Source organism: Cinclus cinclus, chromosome 18 (genome assembly GCF_963662255.1).
Source record: "Cinclus cinclus chromosome 18, bCinCin1.1, whole genome shotgun sequence".
In the NCBI taxonomy this organism is placed as follows: Eukaryota; Metazoa; Chordata; class Aves; order Passeriformes; family Cinclidae; genus Cinclus; species Cinclus cinclus.
Window position 1 is genome coordinate 6546725 of NC_085063.1, and position 21573 is coordinate 6568297.

Consider the following 21573-nt stretch of genomic DNA (forward strand, 5'->3'; position numbering starts at 1 on the left):
GCCCTTGGCTCTTGGCATGTGCTGTAATAATCTCCCAATTTTTCCACAGCAGCTCCAGATACAGAGATGTGTCTGCCAACAGTTTTTTACCCTCAGTGAGGTTCCTTATTTTGGGGAAGAAGGAACCCCATCTCCTGGTGGAGTTTAGGGAGATGCTGTCCCCTGGAAGCCCTGGACTAGGATGCTGGGGACCCAAGCTCTTGTGTTCTCGTGGGAGTCAGGAACAGGTACAAGCTGCAGAAGGATGATACCAAGACTCCAGGCATGTCTGAGCATCTCCCTGCTGGATGATGTGAGGCTGTAAGGGCTCTGTGGCCCCAAATCCAGCACCTGGAGCCACAGTGTGGCAGAGGGTGCACACAACAATACTGAGGATGGATTGCATACAGGGCAGTGCTGCATCTGACACATGCCAGATCACAAAAACATGGAGGTAATCCGGGTGCAGCTCCAGGGATGCCCATCTGTGCATCCTGGGGTGCTGCAGATCATGGGGGGCTGTGCTTCCTGTCCACTGCCCCAAGGTCAGGGTGGGTTGACTACAACTGTAGTCTGGCTGATGAGTTGTTTCAAACCTGCTCAGGACTGCCAAACCAGAAGGTTTCCAGGTACTCCATGGCCCTTTGGATGCCACGGAGATCTAAATAAAGCCTTTAAGACCCACTCTGCAAAATGCTCATGTCCAGCTCCAGGAAACTGGGCTGCTTTTTATGGCATCTAAATCAGCAGTTTCCTGCTGATGCCAGCACTGCATTTCTGCGTGTGTCTAATTGTGTGAAACAACAGAGCTTGGCACAGCCACGCCAGCTAGGGAGGAGCTGGGTTTCACACTGAAGTTTTTTCTCTCTTTTTCCCTTTTCCTTCTTAAATAACCCCATTTGGGCCTCCAATAAAAAAAACAAAACATCTGGTGCTGGGTATTTGGCTGCTGGGAAGCAGCTCCTGCTGAGCTGAAAAGCACAGCAGCAATGCAGGGATTCCTGGTATGGGTCAGTAACACTTAATGTTGAATTCAGGCATTATCCCTGTCCCTCCTGGCCTTTGAATATATGGACTGAGGACACTGAGGGAGCTGTGATGCTCTGTGCCAGCACGCAGGTAAATCATGCAAGTCAGTAAAAAGGCAATTTAATCAGTAAAAGGTCCTTCAAGACTAATTTATTGATGCTCTCATGTGAGATCTCAGCAGTGTAAGATGCTGCTGTGAGAAAGAGATAAATCAGTATATCACAGGAGCATGGTGGGCCCTTTGGCAGGGCCACTCCAAGCCCTGGATGAGCCCCCAGCATGACTCAGGGCTGTTCCCCTTCCCTAGGCCAGTGGTGAGGCCAAGTCTCTGCCCACCCAGCCTGCTAGGTCTGCATGAAGAGGTGGAAGTTGGTCCTGGTAAACTCCTGGTGGATGCTGTCGAGTAATTTGTCTGAGTCCTGGGGAACATCTGAAAGGACCTGCTGCCCTGGGATGCAGCTCTGCTCCGGGGTGTAGGTAAAAGTGAACGAGCTGGAGTAGATGAGGCCATCGTCCCTGATCAGCAGGAGTGGGACAGTGATGGGATATCGCAGCCACCTCCAGTCACTGCCGAAGGCAGAGACATCAGGGACGACACACACAAGGGACTTGGGGCTCCTGGCAACAATGCAGGAGAGGAAAATGTGCATTAACCGAGGAAGGTCCTATGCAGGAGCAGCCAGCAGTGAGTGACTGCAGTTCTCCTCCATCCTGGAGCTCAGTGTGAAGCCTCCAGCCAGCTTCCTCTCTCCTCCCAGTCTTTCATTCCTCTCTGCCAGGGTTGCTTGGTTGTTTGCAGTTCCCTGAAATCCCCGTTGTCCCCCACCCATGGCTATCCCCAGACAGCAGCCAGGGCAGAGAGCAGACACCAGACTCATCCCTGCCTCTGCTTGCAGTGTTTGTGCCTGCTCCTGCAGGATGGGCAGTGCAAGTGTCCTTGTCCCAAGGTCTGCAGCCACATCCTTCCCAGATGTGCCCAGCACACCCCACACCTGCTGCTCCCTGCCTTCTGCCCAGCTCCCTCATCCACGTTACCTGTACATCGTCTCTGCTTCCACATCTCCGAACCAGACCTTGAGGTGTGCATGGAAATACTCCCCCTGCACCTCCAGCATGGCCACATCCCCACCGCCCGTGATCTGTGATGGGCAGAGAGCGTGGCAGGGTTCTGTGGTGGAGCGAGCCAGACTCCTTCTCCCACCCCTCTCTGCCTGTGCTTCTCATTCCCACAGCATCCCAAAACTGGGAGATGCCACAGGGGAGAGAGGGCTCAGGAGCAGGGGCCAGGCAGGTGACAGAGGGGCACAGTCGGAGGCTGTGCCTACCTGCAGGGCAGCGATGAGTGGCACGGGGCTGACGGGCTCACGGACACAGGCCAGGCTCTCACTGAAGGTGTATTCCACCGTCTCCGTGCTGATGATGGTCCAGCACGAGCCGTCGTTCAGCAGCTCCCGGTTGGCTTCCTTCGGGCAGGGAGATGCCTGTGGAGAGTGTCAGAGCTCCAAACACACTGCAGTGGAGGTGGTATGAATGGGGCTGGGATGCCTGGCTTCTGCCCTCAGTGTCTAGGCTCCAGCAAGTGACTGCTCTGCTCATGGGGAAACGGCGAATGGGATTCCTTTCCAAAGACCTCAGTTTCAGTGTTCCCACCAAAGCTTTGCTTTGATTCTGGCCTTAGTTTGGATGCAAGACCCCTCCCAGTGACACACTCCCCAGCCTGCACAACCCAGGAGTTTGGACCGATGACAGCAAACACCCTGGGGTCCCCACCTGCTCCCGAGCTGCCATACCTGGAACTGGATCACTTTGTCTGTGGAGAGACACAGGTACATGCGGTCACTGCCTTGGAGCTGGAAGGCACACTTGTGGAGCTGGGAGATGGGCTCATCCACGTCCAGCATGGCATACTGCTTCATCACCTTCCGGATGATCTGGGGGGACGGAGCATTCCCGGCATGGCACCGCCGCTCGGAGCCGTGGGGCGGCCAGGTCCGTGTCCCTGACATCGTGGGGATGGAGCTTACCAGGGGTGGCAGGGTGACGCCGGTGGCCGTGCAGACCAGCTGGACCACGGAGCCATAGCGGATGTACCCTTCCCGCAGGGGGAACTCGCTCCGCGGGCAGCGCTCGTCAGCTGGCCGGGAAGGAGAGAGGCAGAGTCACCTCCAGGGGAGCAGGGTAACCTTGCCAGGCACAGGTCTGGCCGTGCTCCCGCTGCTTTCTTACTGCTTTCTCTGTTTGGAGAGACCACCATTCCCTGGGAGCCCAGCATGGGAGAGCAGGACGGGGATGCAGTACCTTGCAGGGACACTGCTGGAAGCAGTGTGGACAGGAATACTGTTGGGCTCTGGCTTTTTCCAGGCAAGTCACTTACTTGGATTTGTAAGCTTCCAGACCAGTACAGCTCTTGCTGGCCTGGTCACAGCCCCTGTGCCCTCAAAGCCAGTGGGAAACATCCAGAGACACACCAAGAAACGCGGACAGAGGTAAGTCTGAGCCACATTGCTGCATCCCCAGGCTAATTCCCGTACCTTTTGCCCCCAAGAATTGGCTTTGCAGGATGAGAGAGTCAGGGCTGGAGGAAGGCAGCCCCGGGCGTGGTGGCATCAGTGTCCCCTGAGGGTCCTTACCCAGGTGGAGGGTGAAGGCTGCCCACTGCCTGGCACTGGCGATGAAGGCTCCCCCCTCCACAGACAGGTACCGGGTGCTGACGGTCTGGGAGCGCAGGCGGTTGAACAGGGACACTTTGGAGCCTGAGGAGATGCAGACTGTGGGGAGAGGTGGCTGGGTTAGTGCTTGCCAGGACTGAATGATGGCTCTGTCAAGCCCTGGCTCCTGGAGTACCCAGCCTGGCAGCAGCCAACACCATCCCCACTGCTTTCCTCTCTGTGTGAGTGCAGGTGGGGCCCAGAGTGTGGGTACACTGGCATCAGGGCATTACACCTCGTGATGGACGAACCGTTTGGAAATGAGACATCATTGTGTCAGATACATCCTCTTTTGGGAGTTCCCATGGGCTTTGGGTCCAGCCTGGACCACTCCAGAGGCAAGCTGTGAGCAGAGAGCATCCCATCCTGGGCTGGCACCCACCTCCCTCCCCACAGAGCCATTCCCGTACTCACGGTCCGTGTTCTTCAGCGACTGCTTCTTCTGCGAGGGCTTGGAGATGACCTTGATGAGTTTGCTGTGGAAGGTGCCGATCTCCTGCCCGTTGCTGAAGAAGAGCTTCAGGACCAGGCGGAAATGCTTGCGCTTGTCCGTGTCTGAGATGTACAGGGCCTTGGCACAGCTGAACCCCTGCCAAGGGCACAGAGGGGCTGCCAGCAGCTCCAGCCCAGCCCCACCAGCTGTCCTCATCCTCCTCACCGCCCCACGAGGACATAATAGCGCCCTTTCAACCAGCCCCGAGTTCATGTAAAGGGAGAAACGACCAGAGATGTTATTACAGGTGGAATGAAGAGCTGGGGATCGGCAGAGGCTTTATTTACACTGGGGGCAGAGTATTCCTTGTGGAAATGAGTGTTCATGTGTGATTTATCCCACATAACATGAGAAATCACCCTGGGTTTATGGTTTCCCTCATCCTGGCTGATATGCTGTGCCTCAGCAGCAAGGCAAGCTCTGTGGACAAAGGCTCTTTCTGTGAGGTTCCTGGCCTGCTCAGACCCCGTGCTCTTCAGGGACTCCAGATAATGCTTTTTCTCTTTTTTTCCCCCCCTCCAATCAAAAGATGCAAGAACTCTGCTGAAGCTTTGAACTTTGGGATCAACTGGGGCTTTTTTTAAAAGCTGTTTATCTGTACATGAAGGACCAGGCTTTCATTTTATGATAAGCAGCAGTGCTGCCCATCAGGAGAAGCCAGGGCTGAGGGAGCTGAGCAGATTTTGGCAGCCACAGGGCTGTCGACCTGAAAAGATGGTTCCAGAGAAAGAAGGGGATCTTTGGGTTGCCTGGATTGCTGCACATGCCACAACAGGCTGGCAGAGTGGGAGTGGGGAGTTATGGCTAGGAAGAAAGAACTGTGACGTCCCAGGGTGTGGGGTGATGCTGGTGACAGCCCAGCCCTGCATGAGGGGGATCCCCACAGCCCCAAGGAGCCGTGGGCTTTACCTTCGCGTCTGGCTGCTCCTCAAAGCTGAGCTTCTGGGTCTCCATGAGGCTGCTACCCATGCTGTCCAGCCCCATGTACCCACACACCCGAAATCCAGCCTCTCCCAGGCCCCTGGCTGGAAGAAACAAAGAGAAGCACCCTCCAGTCCCCTGAACAGACTCAGCTTCTCCAGGAGTAGAGCATGGCCAAGCTCCAGCCCTCCCTGGGTCTGGATTTCAGGGAGCTCAGGCTTGAGCAGGAAAGGAACAAAACAACATAAACAGACTCATTGTCCCCTTAGCAGAGGCAGAGGGCAGCTCTCCATATTGCAGGAAGGGAGGGAGGAGAGGTCCAGGGCTGCTGCCCAGTGCTCACCTTTTATCTGCTCCTGCTTTAACTTCCATCCTGGCCCACTCAGGTAAACACAAGGTGGGGGGCAGAAAAACCTGCAGAGACAAGAGGGCATTTTCTCACTGCCCTTTAGCACCCTGAAAAGGTGCTCAGGAGTGGCTGGATGGCTGTTCTGGGAGCAGAGACCTTCACTGGGGATCACCAGCACTGGGGGCAACCCTGCAGCCCGGGAGGCATGTGGAGCTCAGTGAGGGGCTGGGGTCCCTCTGTCCTGCACTGCCTCCACAGCCTGGTTCCAGCTTCAACAGCTGCCACAACTGGTGGTGCCACTGGTGGCTGTGATCCTGCCAGTGACAGGATGGCCCTGGGATGGGAGGACAGGGATCCTGGCACCTGCACCTCCAGCTCCCCCAAAGACAGGGATCCATCAGACCCTGCCTCTGTCTGACTGCCACGTTGGACTTTCAGCAGGCTGGGAACAGGGTTTGCATTCACAATCAGTTTTGGAGCCCAGTGCAAATAAATCTATAGCCAGGAGTTTGGAAACGCATTTTCCTGTGTTTTATTTGTGTTTCCACTGTCTTTGCACTTGTGTGAATGATGTAAATTCGTCTTCTATTGATACTGGGTAAAGCACTAGCAGAGAAAATACCAGTGCAGTGGGTTGGATATTTTGGAGCCCTAAAGTTCTGGATACAGGTTTATTTAAACAACTTCTCCACCGCACAGGCCCCTGACTCCCACTGTAAAGGAAAATGGCAGCAGCACCTTCAAACTTTAACGTGGGAACTCCATGCAGGTTTTCTCTCTTTCTCAGGCCTGGCATGTGATTTTCATGCTCATCACTTGCACGGGGTCAGGAGCAGAGGAAAGAGGCTGTGATGAGAGGTCTCCCTCCAGGCTGAAAGATTCAGTCCTGAAATAACTTTTTTACCTGTGGACCAGCAGCCCCTGTCAGGAAACTGGATGTGGTGAGAACTTTGTAGGCACAGCCAGCCCATCCCAGAGCTGTCTCCTGGGGTCGCTGGGGTCTGGGTGGTTACGCCTTGGAGGCTGAGCTTGTCACCTCATAGCTATTCCATAGTCAGTAATAACGGAGGAGTATTTATATCACAAGGATTAATGGAGGATTAATTACATTGCAGTGCCGCAGTCTGATGTCACTGCCAGGGAGTGGCAATTTTGGAGATTCAAGCCAGAACCTCAAGGTGTTTTTGCAGTGTGGAAGGATTTTCAAAAATAGCAGCTTTTTGGAGACCACTGGCATTGACGGAAATGCCCCAGTCCCTGCTGTGGCCATGCAGATTTTAAGACAAGAGTTACAGGGCAGTTAAACCACTAGGATCTCCTTCTTGGGTGGGGGGGGGAGGGGTGTTGAGATTTGAATAGAATCTTGACTTCTTTTACTTTGTCTTTCTCTACTGCTTCATGGAAAGAACGTAGCCACTGGGGATGTCTAACTGAGATGGATACAGGTTGGAGTTAATACCTGTAATGTGACAAATACCTTTCTTGTGTTATTCAATTCATGGAGACTAAACAGTGGCTTTGGATGCAAAGGTATCATTAGTGAATGCAGAGGGGATATGTTAAATAATTTGCTTCACCACCTTAGATCAGCGAAATCCAGCAAGGCTGAAATCAAGCTTTAGGTAGCTGGGTTTAGAAATGACCATCGGGGAAGCCGGAGCTATCTCCCACCTTTTTTCGTTGCCGTAGGATTTCTGTGCGACTTTGGCATGTAGGATCAGCACGGTCTGGTCTGCTGGCAGCTGCAGGTACCTCCGCACACTGTCCTGGAGCAGGCTGGCTTGGTATGGGTTGGATCTGCAAGACAGAATTCCTCTGGCACTGTGGCACCAGGGCCAGCTCCTGCCCAGCCCTGCAGGGAACAAGGAGCTCCCTCCAAATCCAGCCTAATGGGGTGGGAAGGTAGAAACCTTTCCCATCAGAAAGCACTGCAGCTCAGCTGCTCTAAGAATGGGGCTGGCATTGAAAAAAAAATGAATTTGGATAATGGAATAACAGTTTAGTCAGTTGCCACCGAACACACACAGGGCATTTCTAAGACTTCCAGCCCCATACAATGGTGACTGTGCTCTAACTGATTATTGATTAGTTTTTCCACCTGATATGCTTGTTGCTGTATGGGTTTTTATGGCTTTTGGCTCAGCAATGCTGCTGAGCTGTGAGTGCAGCTGGGGAGCTGTCCTGCGAGGTGGAGCCACTCGTTGGTTTTTTCAAGGGATGTTGGATGAAAATAGCTGCATTTTTCTCTGATACCTAAGAAGTAGGTGGTTCTGCTGATTGTTTCTGCTCTATTAACTAGAAGGAGTTCCCAAGCACCTGGCATTTAACTCTGCTAACTTGGTAGGTTGGGTGTTAACCAGCTGGAGAGAGATGAGGTAGGTCTGAGATGCCCTGCTCTGCCACGTGGGACATGTGTGCAAGGACTGGGGAGTACAAGGGGGGAGAGGTCTGGGATGTCAGCTGTGGAGGCCTTCTCTGGTGCTGGCTTGCCATCAGAGGAGGTGAGACCACTCATTGAACAACACCAGCTAATGCCCTGCTGAAAGCCTCTAAACCCCCTGAGTCTGGGACTGGAGCATTCCCTGGGTTTGGGATATTTGACTGGATAAGATGAAATCAGAGAAGAAGGAAGAGGAGATGCCTGTGTAGGAGTCTCTCCTTGGCACATCTGTCAATGTGGCCCCTGGGAGCACTGCTCCTACCGAGGGGACCCAACCTGGCTGGTGATGACTTTCCTATCAGAGACAGAGGTGGCCAGAGAAGGCTGCTAAGCCCCAGCCACAGCAGAAATCACATTGCAGAGTAACTGTGAGAGAGCATCTGGGGGCTGTGGGCAGCACTGGGGGATGACTCAGAGGAGAAGGGGTGACAGTAGGGGCATCAGCCACGGCCAGCCAAGGAGGAACTTGCAAGAGGTATGCAGGGGAGCATTCCCATTAAACACAGTCTCTCTTCCTCTTAAATGGGCTACGAATGGAGTAAAGTTGAGAGCATATGTGATCAGATGTGTGAAGAGAGGTAAGTCTGGTCCTGCCATCACCCCAAGGCAGGCTCCTTGTGGTGAGCTCCTCTGGGCTCAGAGGCCAGAGCAAGCTCCCAGGGAGAAAAGCTGCAGCCATTGCAAGCAACCTTCTAGAAGAGTTTGCCTGTCAACTCTCTTCTTCCCAGTGCAGTACTTTTAAAAGGTCTGTGCCCCTTACAGCTTTTAGCACCCAGGTTGCAATTCACTGTAAACACATATCACTTCAGTTCCAGCTTTCTCACCTTTGGATGGAGCTGATGCTCTGCTGTTGTATGAGGAAGAAAAACACATGTCCCATACAAGTAAATATTTACCCAGTGTTTTCTCTGAGCAGTGCCATGGGGACCTGACACTTTTCACTGCACAGATGTGCTCTATTTGGTTACCAGAGGGCAATATAATCTCCTGCCCTCCTTGTCCCCAGTTCTTTATCCTAGACGTGTTAGCTGGATCACTAGTAAACATAAATCAACAGAGCCTTGCCAAAATCAGATTTACAGCCAGGGCCAGTGTCAGTGTCACCCACAGCATTAACTGCTACTCTGTGCCTGGAAAATTAATGTTTTATGGCCATTCCTGACTGCAGAGCACAGTCTGCCACCAGGCTCTGCTCTTGTGGCAGCCCTGGAGCTGCTGCCATCACAGGGCTCTGTGCTTAGCCCTGGCTCACCCCACAGCACTCATGGCAAGGCAGGAGGAGCTCCTTTGCCAAGGCTGTACCTGTCCCCTCCATCGTGGTGCTGGGAGATTCCTGCTCCAGCACGCTGAAGCAGATCTTTATCAACCAGTATCCCACCAGCAGCTGCTCCTGGGTGGGTCACTTATCCTTGCTGAAAAGTTTCACTCCACTCTCTAGCCAATGAATAGTTTATATCTTTGCACAGCCAAAGAAATCCCATAAGAAAGTTATTTAATCTTTTTCCATAATGGCAATCTGCAGCTGTTTCACTCCTCTTCTGCCAAGCAATGGTGTGATTTCAGCTTTGATCCGCCTTTCCTATTTTTCTCTTCATATAAAAGCACTATTTGGGAATCTCTCAGCAAAATGCTGAGTTGTTTTTTCTTTTTTTTTTTTTTTTTTTGGTTGGTTGGTGGTTTTTGTGTTTGTTTGTTATTTTTTTCCCCCAGACAATTGATTATGATGGGGATAAATGTGGAAATGTATCAAGGAAATTGGCCTGACCCTGGATACTCTTTTACACTAATGCAACACAGTGTTAAATGAGTAGGGAACCTTGCTGGCTCCGTTCAGTAGCATTTCACTCTCAGTTTGTCAGAGACAACGGGCACACAGCAGGGAAGAACCAGGCTGGGTGTGTGAATTTTTTCCTGGTGAGTCTCATCGTTCAGTGTGCTGTGCAAAATTAGGAGTATGGCTTTTTGTCCTTGTGTCTCAGCTGCAGAGTCACATGCTTCATCCCTGTTAGTGTCACCAATGCAGTCACCAGTGCCCATCCATATAGCTTGGGGTCTCCCTGTGGGGCTCCTCTGCCATTAACTCCTTGGCAAAGTATGAAACAGCCTGGTATGGAGGCCAGGCAGTGGCAGGGAGTGTTCAGGAGCTAATTGCCAAAACCTGTGTATTAAGACATGTGCAGACAGCGTGGGCAGCAGCAATGCCTGCTCTGCAGAGCCTCCTGTAGCACTGGCTCAGGGCAGGGCCAGGCTTGTACAGGTATCACTGCTCCCTGCCATCCGTACATAATTCCAGAGGCACGTGGATCACTGCCTGGAGCTTATTAAAGAGCCTTCTGGAACAATTACCCACATGCTACTTACTGCTTGAAGTGGGAATATGCATGCCAAAGGCAGGTAGACAGGCAGTAGCTCTTTAGATTTGATGTCCAGCTGGAGGAACAACTACCTAGAAACTTGGCTTTCTTCTCTTTGTCCGTTCTCTGCAACCCTTGCCTTCCAAATTTTGGGGCTAAATTGTGTCAGTGACGCACTTCTGAACAGCGCTTGCCATTCTGCCCACAGAGGCGACCACCCAGCATCCATCAGCTGGTTTAAATTTATCTTCAGAGAGTCAAAGGGCTATTGCTAAAGCAGCTCAGTATGCCCACTTGGCTCCTTTTGGCACCTACAGCCTCCTCAGGGTTACAGAGAATTATTCACTCCTTCTGACATTTATTATATTAAATTATTAAAATGCTTTGGTTGTAGTGCAGTGTTAGTTCAGTGTCATGTTAGCAGCACCACACGGGTCGGGCTCTTACAGCTCTCACTAAAAGCTGCCTTTTCAGAGCCTGAGCTCTTGGCTGGGGCTCAGCTGCTCTCCACACAGTTGGGCATTATGTAGAAGAAGAGGGGGGGGAGCAAGGGGGAATCCACCACCTTTCTCCCACACTGACTTCTGTAAGCCTTTCCCCTTCCCTGCTCAGCCTGGCACCACTTACCAAGGCTTTTCCTTTGCTTTAGGTCAGGATGTGCCTCAGGAGAGGGTGTGAGTGCATTTGTGGTGCATCTCTAGGGTGTCTCTGCCCTGGTGGTTGAGGTGGGAGTGACCCAGGGTACCTTGGGGGATTTGCAAGCCCTGGCTGGGTTGCTGTGCCCTCTCCCATGGGAAATGATGCAGAAAAGGAAGAATGCTCTATGTGCTTTCCACAGGAGACACACAGCTGTACCACCTTGCAAAGGCTGTTTCATGTGGGCACACAGGGAGCCCAGGCAGGCGCCGAGAGGCTTTGGTAGGGTTGGACCCCACAGTCCCATTGCTGATTTTAGGAGAACTGATGTTTAACACCACCGTTGAAAATTATCCCTCTTCCTCCACTGAAAATTATCCCTCTTCCTCCCAACAGAATGTGTTTAGGGGCATCACTGAATGCCTTATCCTGCCTCCAGCTGGGGAGTGATGCTCCCTGTGTTGAACATGCCCTGGTCCACACATTACCTTCTGTGTGTGCACCCTTGGCCCATTGCAGGAGAAGAAAAAGCCCTTTACAAACACTGGGAGAAGCAAACTGCCCTCTGCCCTGCTCCCTTTCAGTTCAATGAGCTTCACCAGCTCAGTCTGCTGAGGAAGAGATCTGATATATTTGGTCCCCAGGGAATGAAAGTACCTGACTCTGGAGACCAAAATACAATCCTGGCAGCTATTGTTTAGAAACTGTGTTTTCAAATCACCTCTTTATACAAGAACTGTAAATCGCAGTAACAGTGTCCCCAAGCGCAGGTAGCACTGAATTGAAGTGCAAAGACTTAATTTGCTGTTTTTCTCCCCCCCAGAAGCCACTGTGGTTTGCCTCGTTCAGGACACAGCTGCCCTGAAGCTTTCTGGGGACTTGCTGCCACAGAGGGCAATTGTTCTTCCCTCAGTTTAGGGAAACCAAACATCCTAACAAAAATTACCCATTTTAGAGGTCTGGGTTATATTTTGTGCAGATCAGGGGAGAAAATGCCTGCAGTGCTCTTGGGTATGGAGTCAACGCAATGTTTATGCAAAAGGAAAAGCCATTAGAAATCACAGAAATGAGAAGCCTGCAGTTTCTGGCTTCCCTCATTTTTCAATACCTCCTTTAATCCAGACCAACCCAACCCACAGCCCTTGTATATGCATGGGTATTTATAAATCATGTATTTTCCTCACTGCACACACAAGTGAAATTCAGCCTTTTCTAGGCCCGGGGGATTTATCGACCACACCAAGGGCAAACAGCGGCCGAGAGCAGGAAGCACAAAAAGCCTGTGGCAGTGAGCTCTGCAGGGAGCAGGGGCCAGCTGGGGTGGGCACCCCAGCAGCACCAACACCCCCAAAACCCCAACATTTCATTAAGCAGTATTGGCACATCTGCTAGAAAATCCAGACAGTGGGGGTGATTTACCGGAGTCTCCTTTCTGTGTTCCTCGTGCGCAAAGAGGAAGGGAAGTGCTGTTATAGCACCACAACACAGCCCCATAAAGCACTAAAGCTGCCACCACCACACTGATCTAAGTGCTGGGAGAGCTGGAGGACTGGGAAGGTCTATTCCAGGCTTTCTAAGAAACCTCTGCCGATGATCTCCAAAGCACATCAGTTGACCTTCTTTATGGAAGCTTAACTTGAGGCTCTACAGTCCTCCAAGCTCTGGTCTGCAGTTTCCTGGTTCAAACTCACCTCCCCACACTACAGCCACTACCTGCTGATATTCCTAAACTTCCAGGACACTGTAGGTCAAATGGATATTAAGCTTAAACGACTCTCCTTTTTCTATGAACTTTTGATTTATGGGGCTCCCAGGTGCACTCCCCCAGCAGGAGAAGAGACAATAAAAGGGTTAAAAAAATATAAAGCAAAGAAGAAAAGCAAAAGGAGAAAAAATAGATAAAAGAAAAAATATAAAAAGATAAAAAGAACAATAAAATAAAGAAAAAAGAGAAATAAAAATTAAGAAAAAGAAAGGGGTAAAAAGGGATAAAACAGAGAAAAAATAAAGAAAAATGAAAATAAACGACTGAAGGCAGCAGGGCCCTCCACGCCGGTGAGTCCCGGGCCGCGCACCCTCCGGTGCCGATGCCACCTGCGCGCAGCTCCCGCGGGCACGGGGCAGGTGGGACCCCCGGGTCCCCCCGCGCCGGCACAGGCGGCTGGACCCCCCCCCCCCCGCTCCCAGCGCTGCTCCGGGGCCGGGCCGTGCCCGCCCCGCTGCCTCCCCCGCTCCCCCGCCCCGTTAAATACCGGCGGGGCCCCGCCGCTGCCGCCCCGCACCGCCCGCACCGCGTACCTGAGCCAGCAGCGCGGCGGGGAGCGGCTCCGCGGCCGGCACGGGTGAGTGAGGGGCTCCGCCGGCACCGCCGCCCCTGCGGGAAGGGAGACGAGAGGAGGAGGGTGAGGAGGGTGCGGGTGAGCCCGGTCCCGGTCCCGATCCCGATCCCGATCCCGATCCCGGCTGTGCGCAGCGCCGAGCGCTGCCGCGGGGACTGGCCGCCTCCGAGGGGGCTTTTCCTTGGAGCGGGGCTGGCAGGAAGGGGAGCGGCGATCCTGGGCGTCAGGAGCAGAAAGCAAAGCCGGGAACAGAGGAAGAGCGTAAGCTTTGCCCCAAAGGATTTTTCCTCCGGTCTGTGGGCTGGAGCCATCCCGACCCTCGGCCGCACGGGCTTGGCCCCCGCGGCGGTGCCGGGGTTTGCTCGGTGGGACAGCGGGGCATGGTACCCGCTCGGTCCCTCGGTGCTGTGTGACGCGTGTGAACTCCTCCACGCTGTCGGGATGGCTCAGGCTGCCTACCCTGCTCACCTTTTGCCTACCTGTCGGGCAGGTCCCTGCTTATACAACTGAGGATCTCTTAGCAGAGAATAATAAGGTCTGGTACACCTGGGCAAGGCATACTGAGCAACAGGAGATCGAGATCCTGCAAAAAGATAAGCTCAGAAGTGTACCCTAAGTTTGTTTTGCGCTGTTTCTGCACGACTGGAAATTGGGGTATGTGTATACTCGTTTGCACGAGCAATCGCACACCTTTGGCTTATCATTCCAACTGTTCCACGGGACAAAAATTAGCTTTGGGCACTTCTGTTCCAAGCACTTAAATGGGAAAACTTGTTTGGAAAACCAGATTATTCTGCATTCATCGTGTTTATGTGGACACGCACTCGTGTGAGCCAGGTGGAGCTGAGCAGATACACGGTATGGTAGAGTGTGCTCTGCTGGGGTTTTGCTCCTCGTTCTGCAGGGACAACCTTTGCTCTGGTGCAGAGAGGTGCTGAATCCATTCAGGAGGCTGCTGAGTGGGACCTGGTGTGGCTGAGGAGGAAACGGGACTGTCCCCTGTCAATGGAAGCCACCGTATGTGTGCAGTGAGACTGAGGGGAGCAGGGGTCCATGAGAGGGTCTTGTTCTCAGCCCAAACTCTTAAGATGAGACACAGGGCTTTGTTTCTTTTGCTTAAACACACTGGATTTTTGCTTCACTAAGACCCGGCTTATTTATAAAATTGTTATGAAGTTCTTCCTTTGGGACCCCTCCCTGTGGGGCCCTCTGTAGCATCTCTTGATAGTAAAGGTTGTTTTTATTTTTTTAAGGACAGGAGCAATTAATCCCAGGCAGAGAGTGTGCAGGTTCTCAATAACACGTAGAAACTGCATTTCACAGGAAGATTCTTGCGATTTCTGCAGGAATTCATTAGGTTACTGTTGATATCAGCAAAAAGCTGTGTGTGGAGAAATCTCTTAGATTTCAGCCCTGATATTTGCCACCAGGATATGGATAAATTCGGCCTCATCCGAAATGCAAATTTCCATCTGGAAGGCACGTGGCAGATCTCGGTGTTTGCAGTAAAACAACACTTTTCATCGAAGCACACAGGGTATTGCTGCATCCAACAGGAAAAAGCTGTTGTTGATTTTTGGGGAAGTTGTAACTTTCATTTGTTGTTGAAGAATTAAAGAAACCATATGTGCTCAGTACAAGATTGGGCTCGGGAGCTGCTCTGGTTGGCGGCTGTAGCAAACAGGAGCTGTGGCCAACAAGGCAGCCCGTTGTAGGCAATCTGTGGTCACAGAAGATGTTTGTGCTCCAATTGCTCATAACATAGCGTTTCCCTTGAGGTTGGCATTAGGGGTTAAAGGTTTTCAAGAGAAGTCTTTGTTAAAACATCTTTAAAGTTTCCAATAGGGGCCCCTTTGTTCACTCTGGAGCAGCGTGCCTGCCTTGTTAAAAACTCAGGACTCATAAAATGCCATTTGCAAATGCCTGATGAATAGAGCTGAAACATGGAGGGGAGATAAGTAGCGTTTGTATCTACACACACACGGGACTTACAGACAAACCCTACCATGACTGAATAAATGGGACCTAGGAAAAAAAATGGCAAAAAAAAAATAGATGGAGTTATGCTTATAAAGAAACTTATAAAAGTCAGCTACCCCCCCCTGCACCACTTGGGCCCTTTCATGCCAAGTCTCCTCTAGCCAAGCCAGAAGGCTGAGTGGCTCCTGACACTTGTCATTACCTCTCAGTATTCATGCTTTCTCCACTTTGGGCCCAAACAGTAGGAAATTGAGCGCTTGGGCTCCATCAGGAGCTCATGCAGCTGCCTTAAGGGCTCCACTGATCTGCTGGGTACGGGGGTCCTGACTCAGTGCTCTCCATTACCTGCTGTGGGCTGGTGAGCATTGCCCCACCTGTAGGCACTCACAGCACAGATATACCTTTAGGTGCCAGGTAACGTTTTCAGCTCTTAGAAGGCTTTGGTTCTCTCCTGTCTTGGTGAAATAGGGTTTTAAACCAGCTCTGTCAAAGCAGAAGAGGGTAGAGGTGTGTGCTCAGGAGACTCCAGACACTGGTTCACAATGATGGCAGTGTTTCTATGTGGGGTGCTCCAAACTCCTGTGTCTTATCCTGTGTCTGAATCTTTCATGGTTCTCACACAGCTTGTCCTTCCTGGTGTTTTTTACTGGAGTCAGAATCCATCTTCCCCTACAATATTCTGTCTTTGCCTGTCTATCTGCAAGTTTCTGATCCTCTAGCCTTGCAACCTCCTGCTTGCCCACATGAGTCCCTAGCCTGGTCCCTCTGGTAACCCTCAGGGAAATCCATAGGGCCCATCTGTTGTCCCTCACAGAGAAGTGGAAGTACATTGGTTTCTCTCCTTCTTCAGCTTTTCTGTCTCTGGGCTGTGTTGTGCTTTGCCAGTGTTTAAGTTCAGGAGTTTTTGAGTGTAGTCATGGACCCATGGGAGTCCATGGTCTGTGGGAGGAACCAGTGGGAGCAGATGTGTTGACAGCAGAGATAACCCCCTGCACAAGAGTCTCTGAGCTGGAAAATCAGGCAAGCTCCACACGTGGAAAAACATTCCCTTTAGGAATTCAGAGCTCGTACACCTGCAGCTGGACTTGGAAGGCTTCCCCTGCTTTTCAGCCTGGGCAGAAGGGAGGCCACAGCCCACTGTGCTGCTGGTGAAGCTCTTCTTTGGTGCATCCTCTAAGGGGTGACAGCATCTCAGTCCCAGGACAGCAGATATCCTTCTTCCAGAGGAACTTGGAAGCTGTGAAGTTAGGTGTGAGACATTTCCTGTGCTACCTTTGAGGTTCTCCCTGTGAAAATTATCTACCCAAAGCTTGGTTTTCTGTTCTGAGGAGGGACAGAAAGTCCCTGCATGCCTTTCTGTAGCTGCCAAGCACTCCTCACTTTCTGCTATTTCAATTAAACACATAGCAGGATGGTTAGGATAAAGGGGAGAGGCACAAGAATATTCTCCTGGCGTGTTTTCTTATGCCAACACATTGAGTCACATCTCTAGAGTGAGAAATATGATATAAAGATTTAGAGAAGGAGGTCAGGCAATGAATCTATGATTGCTGGTCTGGAATAGCAGGCAGTCCTGTGGTTGTCTGTGCCGTGTAAACTTCCTGGAGGTCAGCTGGGGATAGTGGTCCCAGCAGATTTGGGAGACAGATGTCCTGCTAGTAACTATCAATCTCATACCAGCTCTGCTGCATCAGGAGCTCAGCTGACAGACTCTGCACCAGTCCTGTAGCTGATCTAGGCCATGACTCTTTTCCTTTGTGGTTGAACATGCATATTTCGGGGGGGAAAATTGCTCTCTAACACCTTCCTCCCAAAACAAGTACTTGGGCTTGCTTCTTCAGCTTCTGGATGGCCAGGACATCCTTCTCTCCTAAGTTTGAAGTCTCGTGGCCCAGCTCAGCTGTCCTCCAAGGACCTGTTTGCAGAAGATAATTTGCTTTTGAAAGAGAGTTAGTAAAGTGTATCCGTCACCTGTTGATCGCTCTTAATCAAAATCAGAGTATCCCAGCTTTGCTGAATATAGCACTTAGCAAGTGTAGCCTAAAGGTCTTGAGAGGGACAGAGAGGAACAGAGAAATGGCACCAGCAGTCCTGAAACAGGAGCCATCTCTGACATGATTAGTTGAACAAGGAGACTTGGCAGATGCGTTTTCCTCTAGCTGTGTTTTCCTCTTGGCTAGATCGTTAACATTTTAATTTGCAAGTGAATGTGGCTTTTATTCGTGGCAGCTGTTACCAAAGCAGCCCAGGTACACCTTGTTTCAGTGAAGGGCTGTTTGGGCAAGAGGCTGTTCACCTGCTCTGCCAGGTCAGTGGCAGAGCACTGGGAGGTCTTTCAGAGACAGACTGATGGCAGAGAAAAACCCCATGTGCTGTTGTGGAGAACATCTAGAAGGGGATGCTTTGTCCATCGCTACACCTAGCATTTCCTTTCCAAGGGGACTTCAAATGTCATGTCACAGTATAAACCTGCCAGGACTTTGAGTCCATGAGCTGTGAGTCAAAGACATCTGTTACTGCAAAAAGACCTGGTCAAGAAACCCATCTTCCTCCTGCCCTCCCTGTGAATATACAGGAGTGGGTCCCATAAAATGGGGAATAGGGTTTTATGGGGAGCAAGCAGAGCAAAAGAGAAGTTCCTTCTGCATCCAGCAAGGTTTTCCTGTTACAGCACTCCTGCTGATTTGCTGCTTGGGTTTGGAGCCTTGATGTGCTGTTGGAGAAATACAGCCTTGTTTGTCAAGCAATGAGTCCTTCCAGGTGGCACTTGGCCCAGTAAAGCTGCCATAGAGTTGTAACTGGAGACCTCTGCGATGTCCTGGAAAGAGTTTGCTCTGGTTCTCCCACATGTGTTTGGGAAAAACCAAGGACACATCAGTCCTTAAACAGAAGCAGAAAGAACCCTTTTGGGTTGGAAATTCATGCTATTTCCATGGTCTTGATGTGCTTGTGGTCCCTGAGTCTTCTTTTCTCTAAAAGCTGCATGGCTGTCCTCTCTGGTGGGATTTGCCTTTCATCATCCTGTGATGCTGTGTGTGCTGAGATTTTGGATCTGTGATTGAGTGTAAGGTCAATACTGCCTGTAAAATGGTTCTGAGGGTGGATTCAGTGCTTGTAGCACGGAGAGCTGGGCATCTGCAAGCAGAGAACACCTTGAGATTGGGGATTATGTTGGGAGAAACCAACCTTTGGGCAACTCTCCAGGATAGGGTGGATCCAGCTCCAGGGCTATCCTGGGCCTCATCCTTTCACACTGCTTGCAGGTCTTGCAAATACATGGACAATGTGCCAGCAATTAATCCATGTTTCTACAACAAATTTTGGCATCAAGAGGTGCCTCCAGGATGATATAAGTTGTCTGCATCTCTCCAGGTGGCTCTGGTTGCTTTGTTGTCCCCTGGGGCAAGACACACATCTGTCTTCCTCCCTTGATCCCACGTGCATTTTTGAGCAGCCTTTCCCTCAGGCATGGACTGGAAGGATGAGGACTTGCTGTCCTGCTGGAGACATCACAATTTTTCTCCCCATCTTCCAGCTTGAGAGTGCTCTTGCTGTCTTTCTGCTGTTGTCCTGGCAGAACTCGGGTGTCCTAAGTGAAAGGACTCAGGGTTGGGACTCCTTGCCATATTTTGATTGGGTTTTTTGAGACTTCCATCAAGTAACACTGATGGAATTGAATTTCTCAAAACTGTCTGGTTGGGTCTCTGCAAAGAAAAGCTCTGCAGAGCAAAGGAGGGTGCATGGAGAAGCAGATGAGGAGGGTGAATCTCAGCAACATCATGTCTAGGGCTGCTCTACCATTGGCCAAGGCTTCCAGCACAGGATAGGTGCTGTTAGCTGGTAGGACATGTGGCCTCAGTGCCCTGCACTCTGCCACGTGTGCCTGGACCTGCTGTGTGTGCCTCCTCCTGTTCACAGCCCTGCTGTATGTGACATCCTTCTGGCTTGGCTGGTGCTTGCTCACAGGCTCCCAGCTCTCCCCCACTCATTGAAACTCGTGGTGATCCCTTGTCCTGGCTTCTTGCAGGGTCTGGAGCCAGCACAGCTCTGTAGCATGGGTCCACTATCTGCTTTCCTCCTTGTGACGCTATGGTCAGGGCTTTTCCTGGGCTGTGAATGCATTGCCACCTCTCCCTGTTCCATCTGCTTCAACCCCTCTACAGTTCAGGACAGAAAGCCTCCATCCCTTTAACAGCAAGGAGGGCAGGGAGATGGCAGCAGTCCTCACCCTGCTACCTGCCATGCCCAAGGCAAGGTGCACCCAGGTCCAACCTGCCACCATCTGGATGAATCGGAAGGGGAATATTCAGAGTATTTCTGTTAACCTGTAGCCAGGAGAGAGCTGCCAAGGAGCCCACGCTGAAACCTGAAGCGGCTGTTTTTCCTGAGACTCAGCATTTGGCAGGGAGAGCAGACGGACAAGTGGTGGAGCAGGGAGGGAAGCAATTGCCCTGGGGAGCAGCATTGCTGGTGGAGGTGCCCAGGGCAAGTGTGCCGGCTTACCTGTTTGTCTCTGGGGATCCATCTCCATGTCCTCCTTGGCTGAGATCACGTGCAGAGTCAAGAGGAGGTGACCCTTCTGTCCTTATACCTGGCTCTCCCCTTGGTCACCCTCCTTGCAACGCGTACTGAGCATCTCCTTCAGCAGTGAGAAGCAAAAGCTGTTTCACCCATTGCGTTTCTCAGAAGTGACAGGAGTGGTCCAAGCGTCCCTCTCAGCTCATCTGCAGGGTTTGGCTGAGCCAGCCCAGGCAGCAGCACTCACCTTGCCTGGACCTTTTTTCCTTTATAACTCGGTGTTATCTCAAGGTCTGTGGCGTTGCAGCCGGCGCCGTGTTTGCCTGGCCTCGCAGCACCTGCCTGCCAGCCGCTCGCTTCCCACCCAACTCCCTCCCACTCCTGCACGGGCTTGGAGGGGTGCTGTGATCCCTCAGGGTGTGAGGAGTCCCTCCATAGGGAGGGACTTCCCTCAGGGAAGTGAGGGTAGAGGGAAATTGTCAAGTGTGGGATGGTGGGAGAGATACTGGGGGACATCGGTCCCACCGACTTTGCTTCCCCATCCCTTTGCTGTCGGTGCAGTACTGGGCATTAAACTGAATCAGGGACCAGGACACTGTCCCAGCCTGGTCTTTGCTGCCAGGACCAGCATATGACTGAGCTGCCATGCCCTGCCCTGTCCAGGCAGCATCAGCCCTTCCAGCCTTGGGGAGAGCCAAGACTTCATCCAAAAGCTGAGATGCTGTTAAAAATAGATCACTCGTGAACTGGTTTTCTCCTTCTTGGCTCCTGGCTGACAGCTCATTCCTCCCTCTGGGCTGTCTTTGAAGCTCTCTGGATGCTGTGAGACACAGGCTCCGTAGCAGCCTGCCACTGCAGGGAGGTGTGGAGAGAAGAGAGCTGCAGAAATGTTCTAGCTGTCCCAAAAATATTTAGTGGTTTGTGAGTGCTTTCTCCCAGGACAGAAGCAGTGCTGGCAAAAGAATCTGCTACGTAAATGGGGAAACAAAGCTGGGGGAGGAGCACTGTTTGCCTCTCTGCTTGCGTGTGGTGAGGGGACACAGGTATCTGAGCAATCCTGGCCACAAAGCAAAGGTCACCTCTGTCCCCTGGAAAAGCTGTCAGGCTTCTGTCCCTGCTGATCCCCTCAGCCAGAGCGATCCCACCGGTCCCTACCCTGCATGGTTCTGCAGGAGCTCCTGGCAGCGCTGTGCAGTCACTGTGTCCTGGGCTGGTACTCAGCTCACCTCCAGGAAAGGCCACGTCTCTCACTTTGAGACAGCTGTTCTGGATCCCAGTATTCTCTTGTACCCCTTTTCTATCCTCCCAATTCTTTAATATAGTTTTCCAGGTGTGAACACTGAGTCTCGAGACTGTTTCAAGATGCAGCTGTGAAACCTATTATCAGTGTCCCTGCTATCAAAGACGTGGTGTTCAGGGCTGCACGTAACCACTGAGCAATTAAACAGCAACCCTGGTGATGAATTACAACTGAGACCTCCTGGGGCTAAATAAATACTGGCTGATAACTACCAATAAAATGAATTTTTGTGTATTTTTTTCTTAAAGCACCCTTCCAGTATCTGTGCCAAGTCCTGGCACTGCACATCTCCTGGGGAGAGTTACAGTATCTGTGGTATTTCCATCCCTAGCACCTTGGGTTTCCAACCAGAGCTGGAATAAAAATAAACTAAATAAATCCACATCCCTGCAGGAGCCAGGAAAGGCAAGGCAAGACAACATAGAGGTAGGTGGGGAGGGAGAGAAGTGAGAAGCTGAGGTTTTGGGTAACAAGTTTAAATACCTTTTTCTTCAACGACCCTACCCTAAAGACATGAAAAAAACTGT

At 51.6% G+C, this 21573-nt stretch overlaps 1 protein-coding gene across 2 annotated transcripts; it reads right to left on the reverse strand.

Annotated features, from left to right (window-relative positions):
• Positions 1-1352: 1352 nt before the first annotated feature.
• On the reverse strand, positions 1353-19759 carry RBPJL (recombination signal binding protein for immunoglobulin kappa J region like). 2 transcript variants are annotated; one of them, XM_062504986.1, is made up of 12 exons: positions 19732-19759; positions 13208-13283; positions 7151-7276; positions 5474-5544; positions 5119-5234; positions 4131-4305; positions 3639-3776; positions 3033-3142; positions 2799-2939; positions 2334-2489; positions 2044-2147; positions 1353-1626 (listed from the first exon to the last, which is right to left on the reverse strand). In XM_062504986.1, exons 1-12 carry the CDS (start codon positions 19757-19759, stop codon positions 1353-1355), a joined length of 1515 nt encoding a protein of 504 aa, XP_062360970.1. The 2 variants fall into 2 exon arrangements, with proteins under 2 accessions (XP_062360970.1, XP_062360971.1); XM_062504987.1 differs by having other exon boundaries at positions 13208-13263; positions 19724-19759.
• Between the last annotated feature and the right edge of the window lie 1814 nt (positions 19760-21573).

Bases quoted from the DNA above. Each gene is read 5' to 3' on its own strand.
- RBPJL (XM_062504986.1), bottom strand. From the start codon at position 19,759: ATGGAGATGGATCCCCAGAGACAAACAG. The intron at 3,143-3,638 runs GTAAGGACCCTC...CTTCCCGGCCAG, and splicing joins AGCCTTCACCCTCCACCTGG to CTGACGAGCGCTGCCCGCGG. The intron at 2,148-2,333 runs GTAGGCACAGCC...TGCCCATCACAG, and splicing joins CACTCATCGCTGCCCTGCAG to ATCACGGGCGGTGGGGATGT.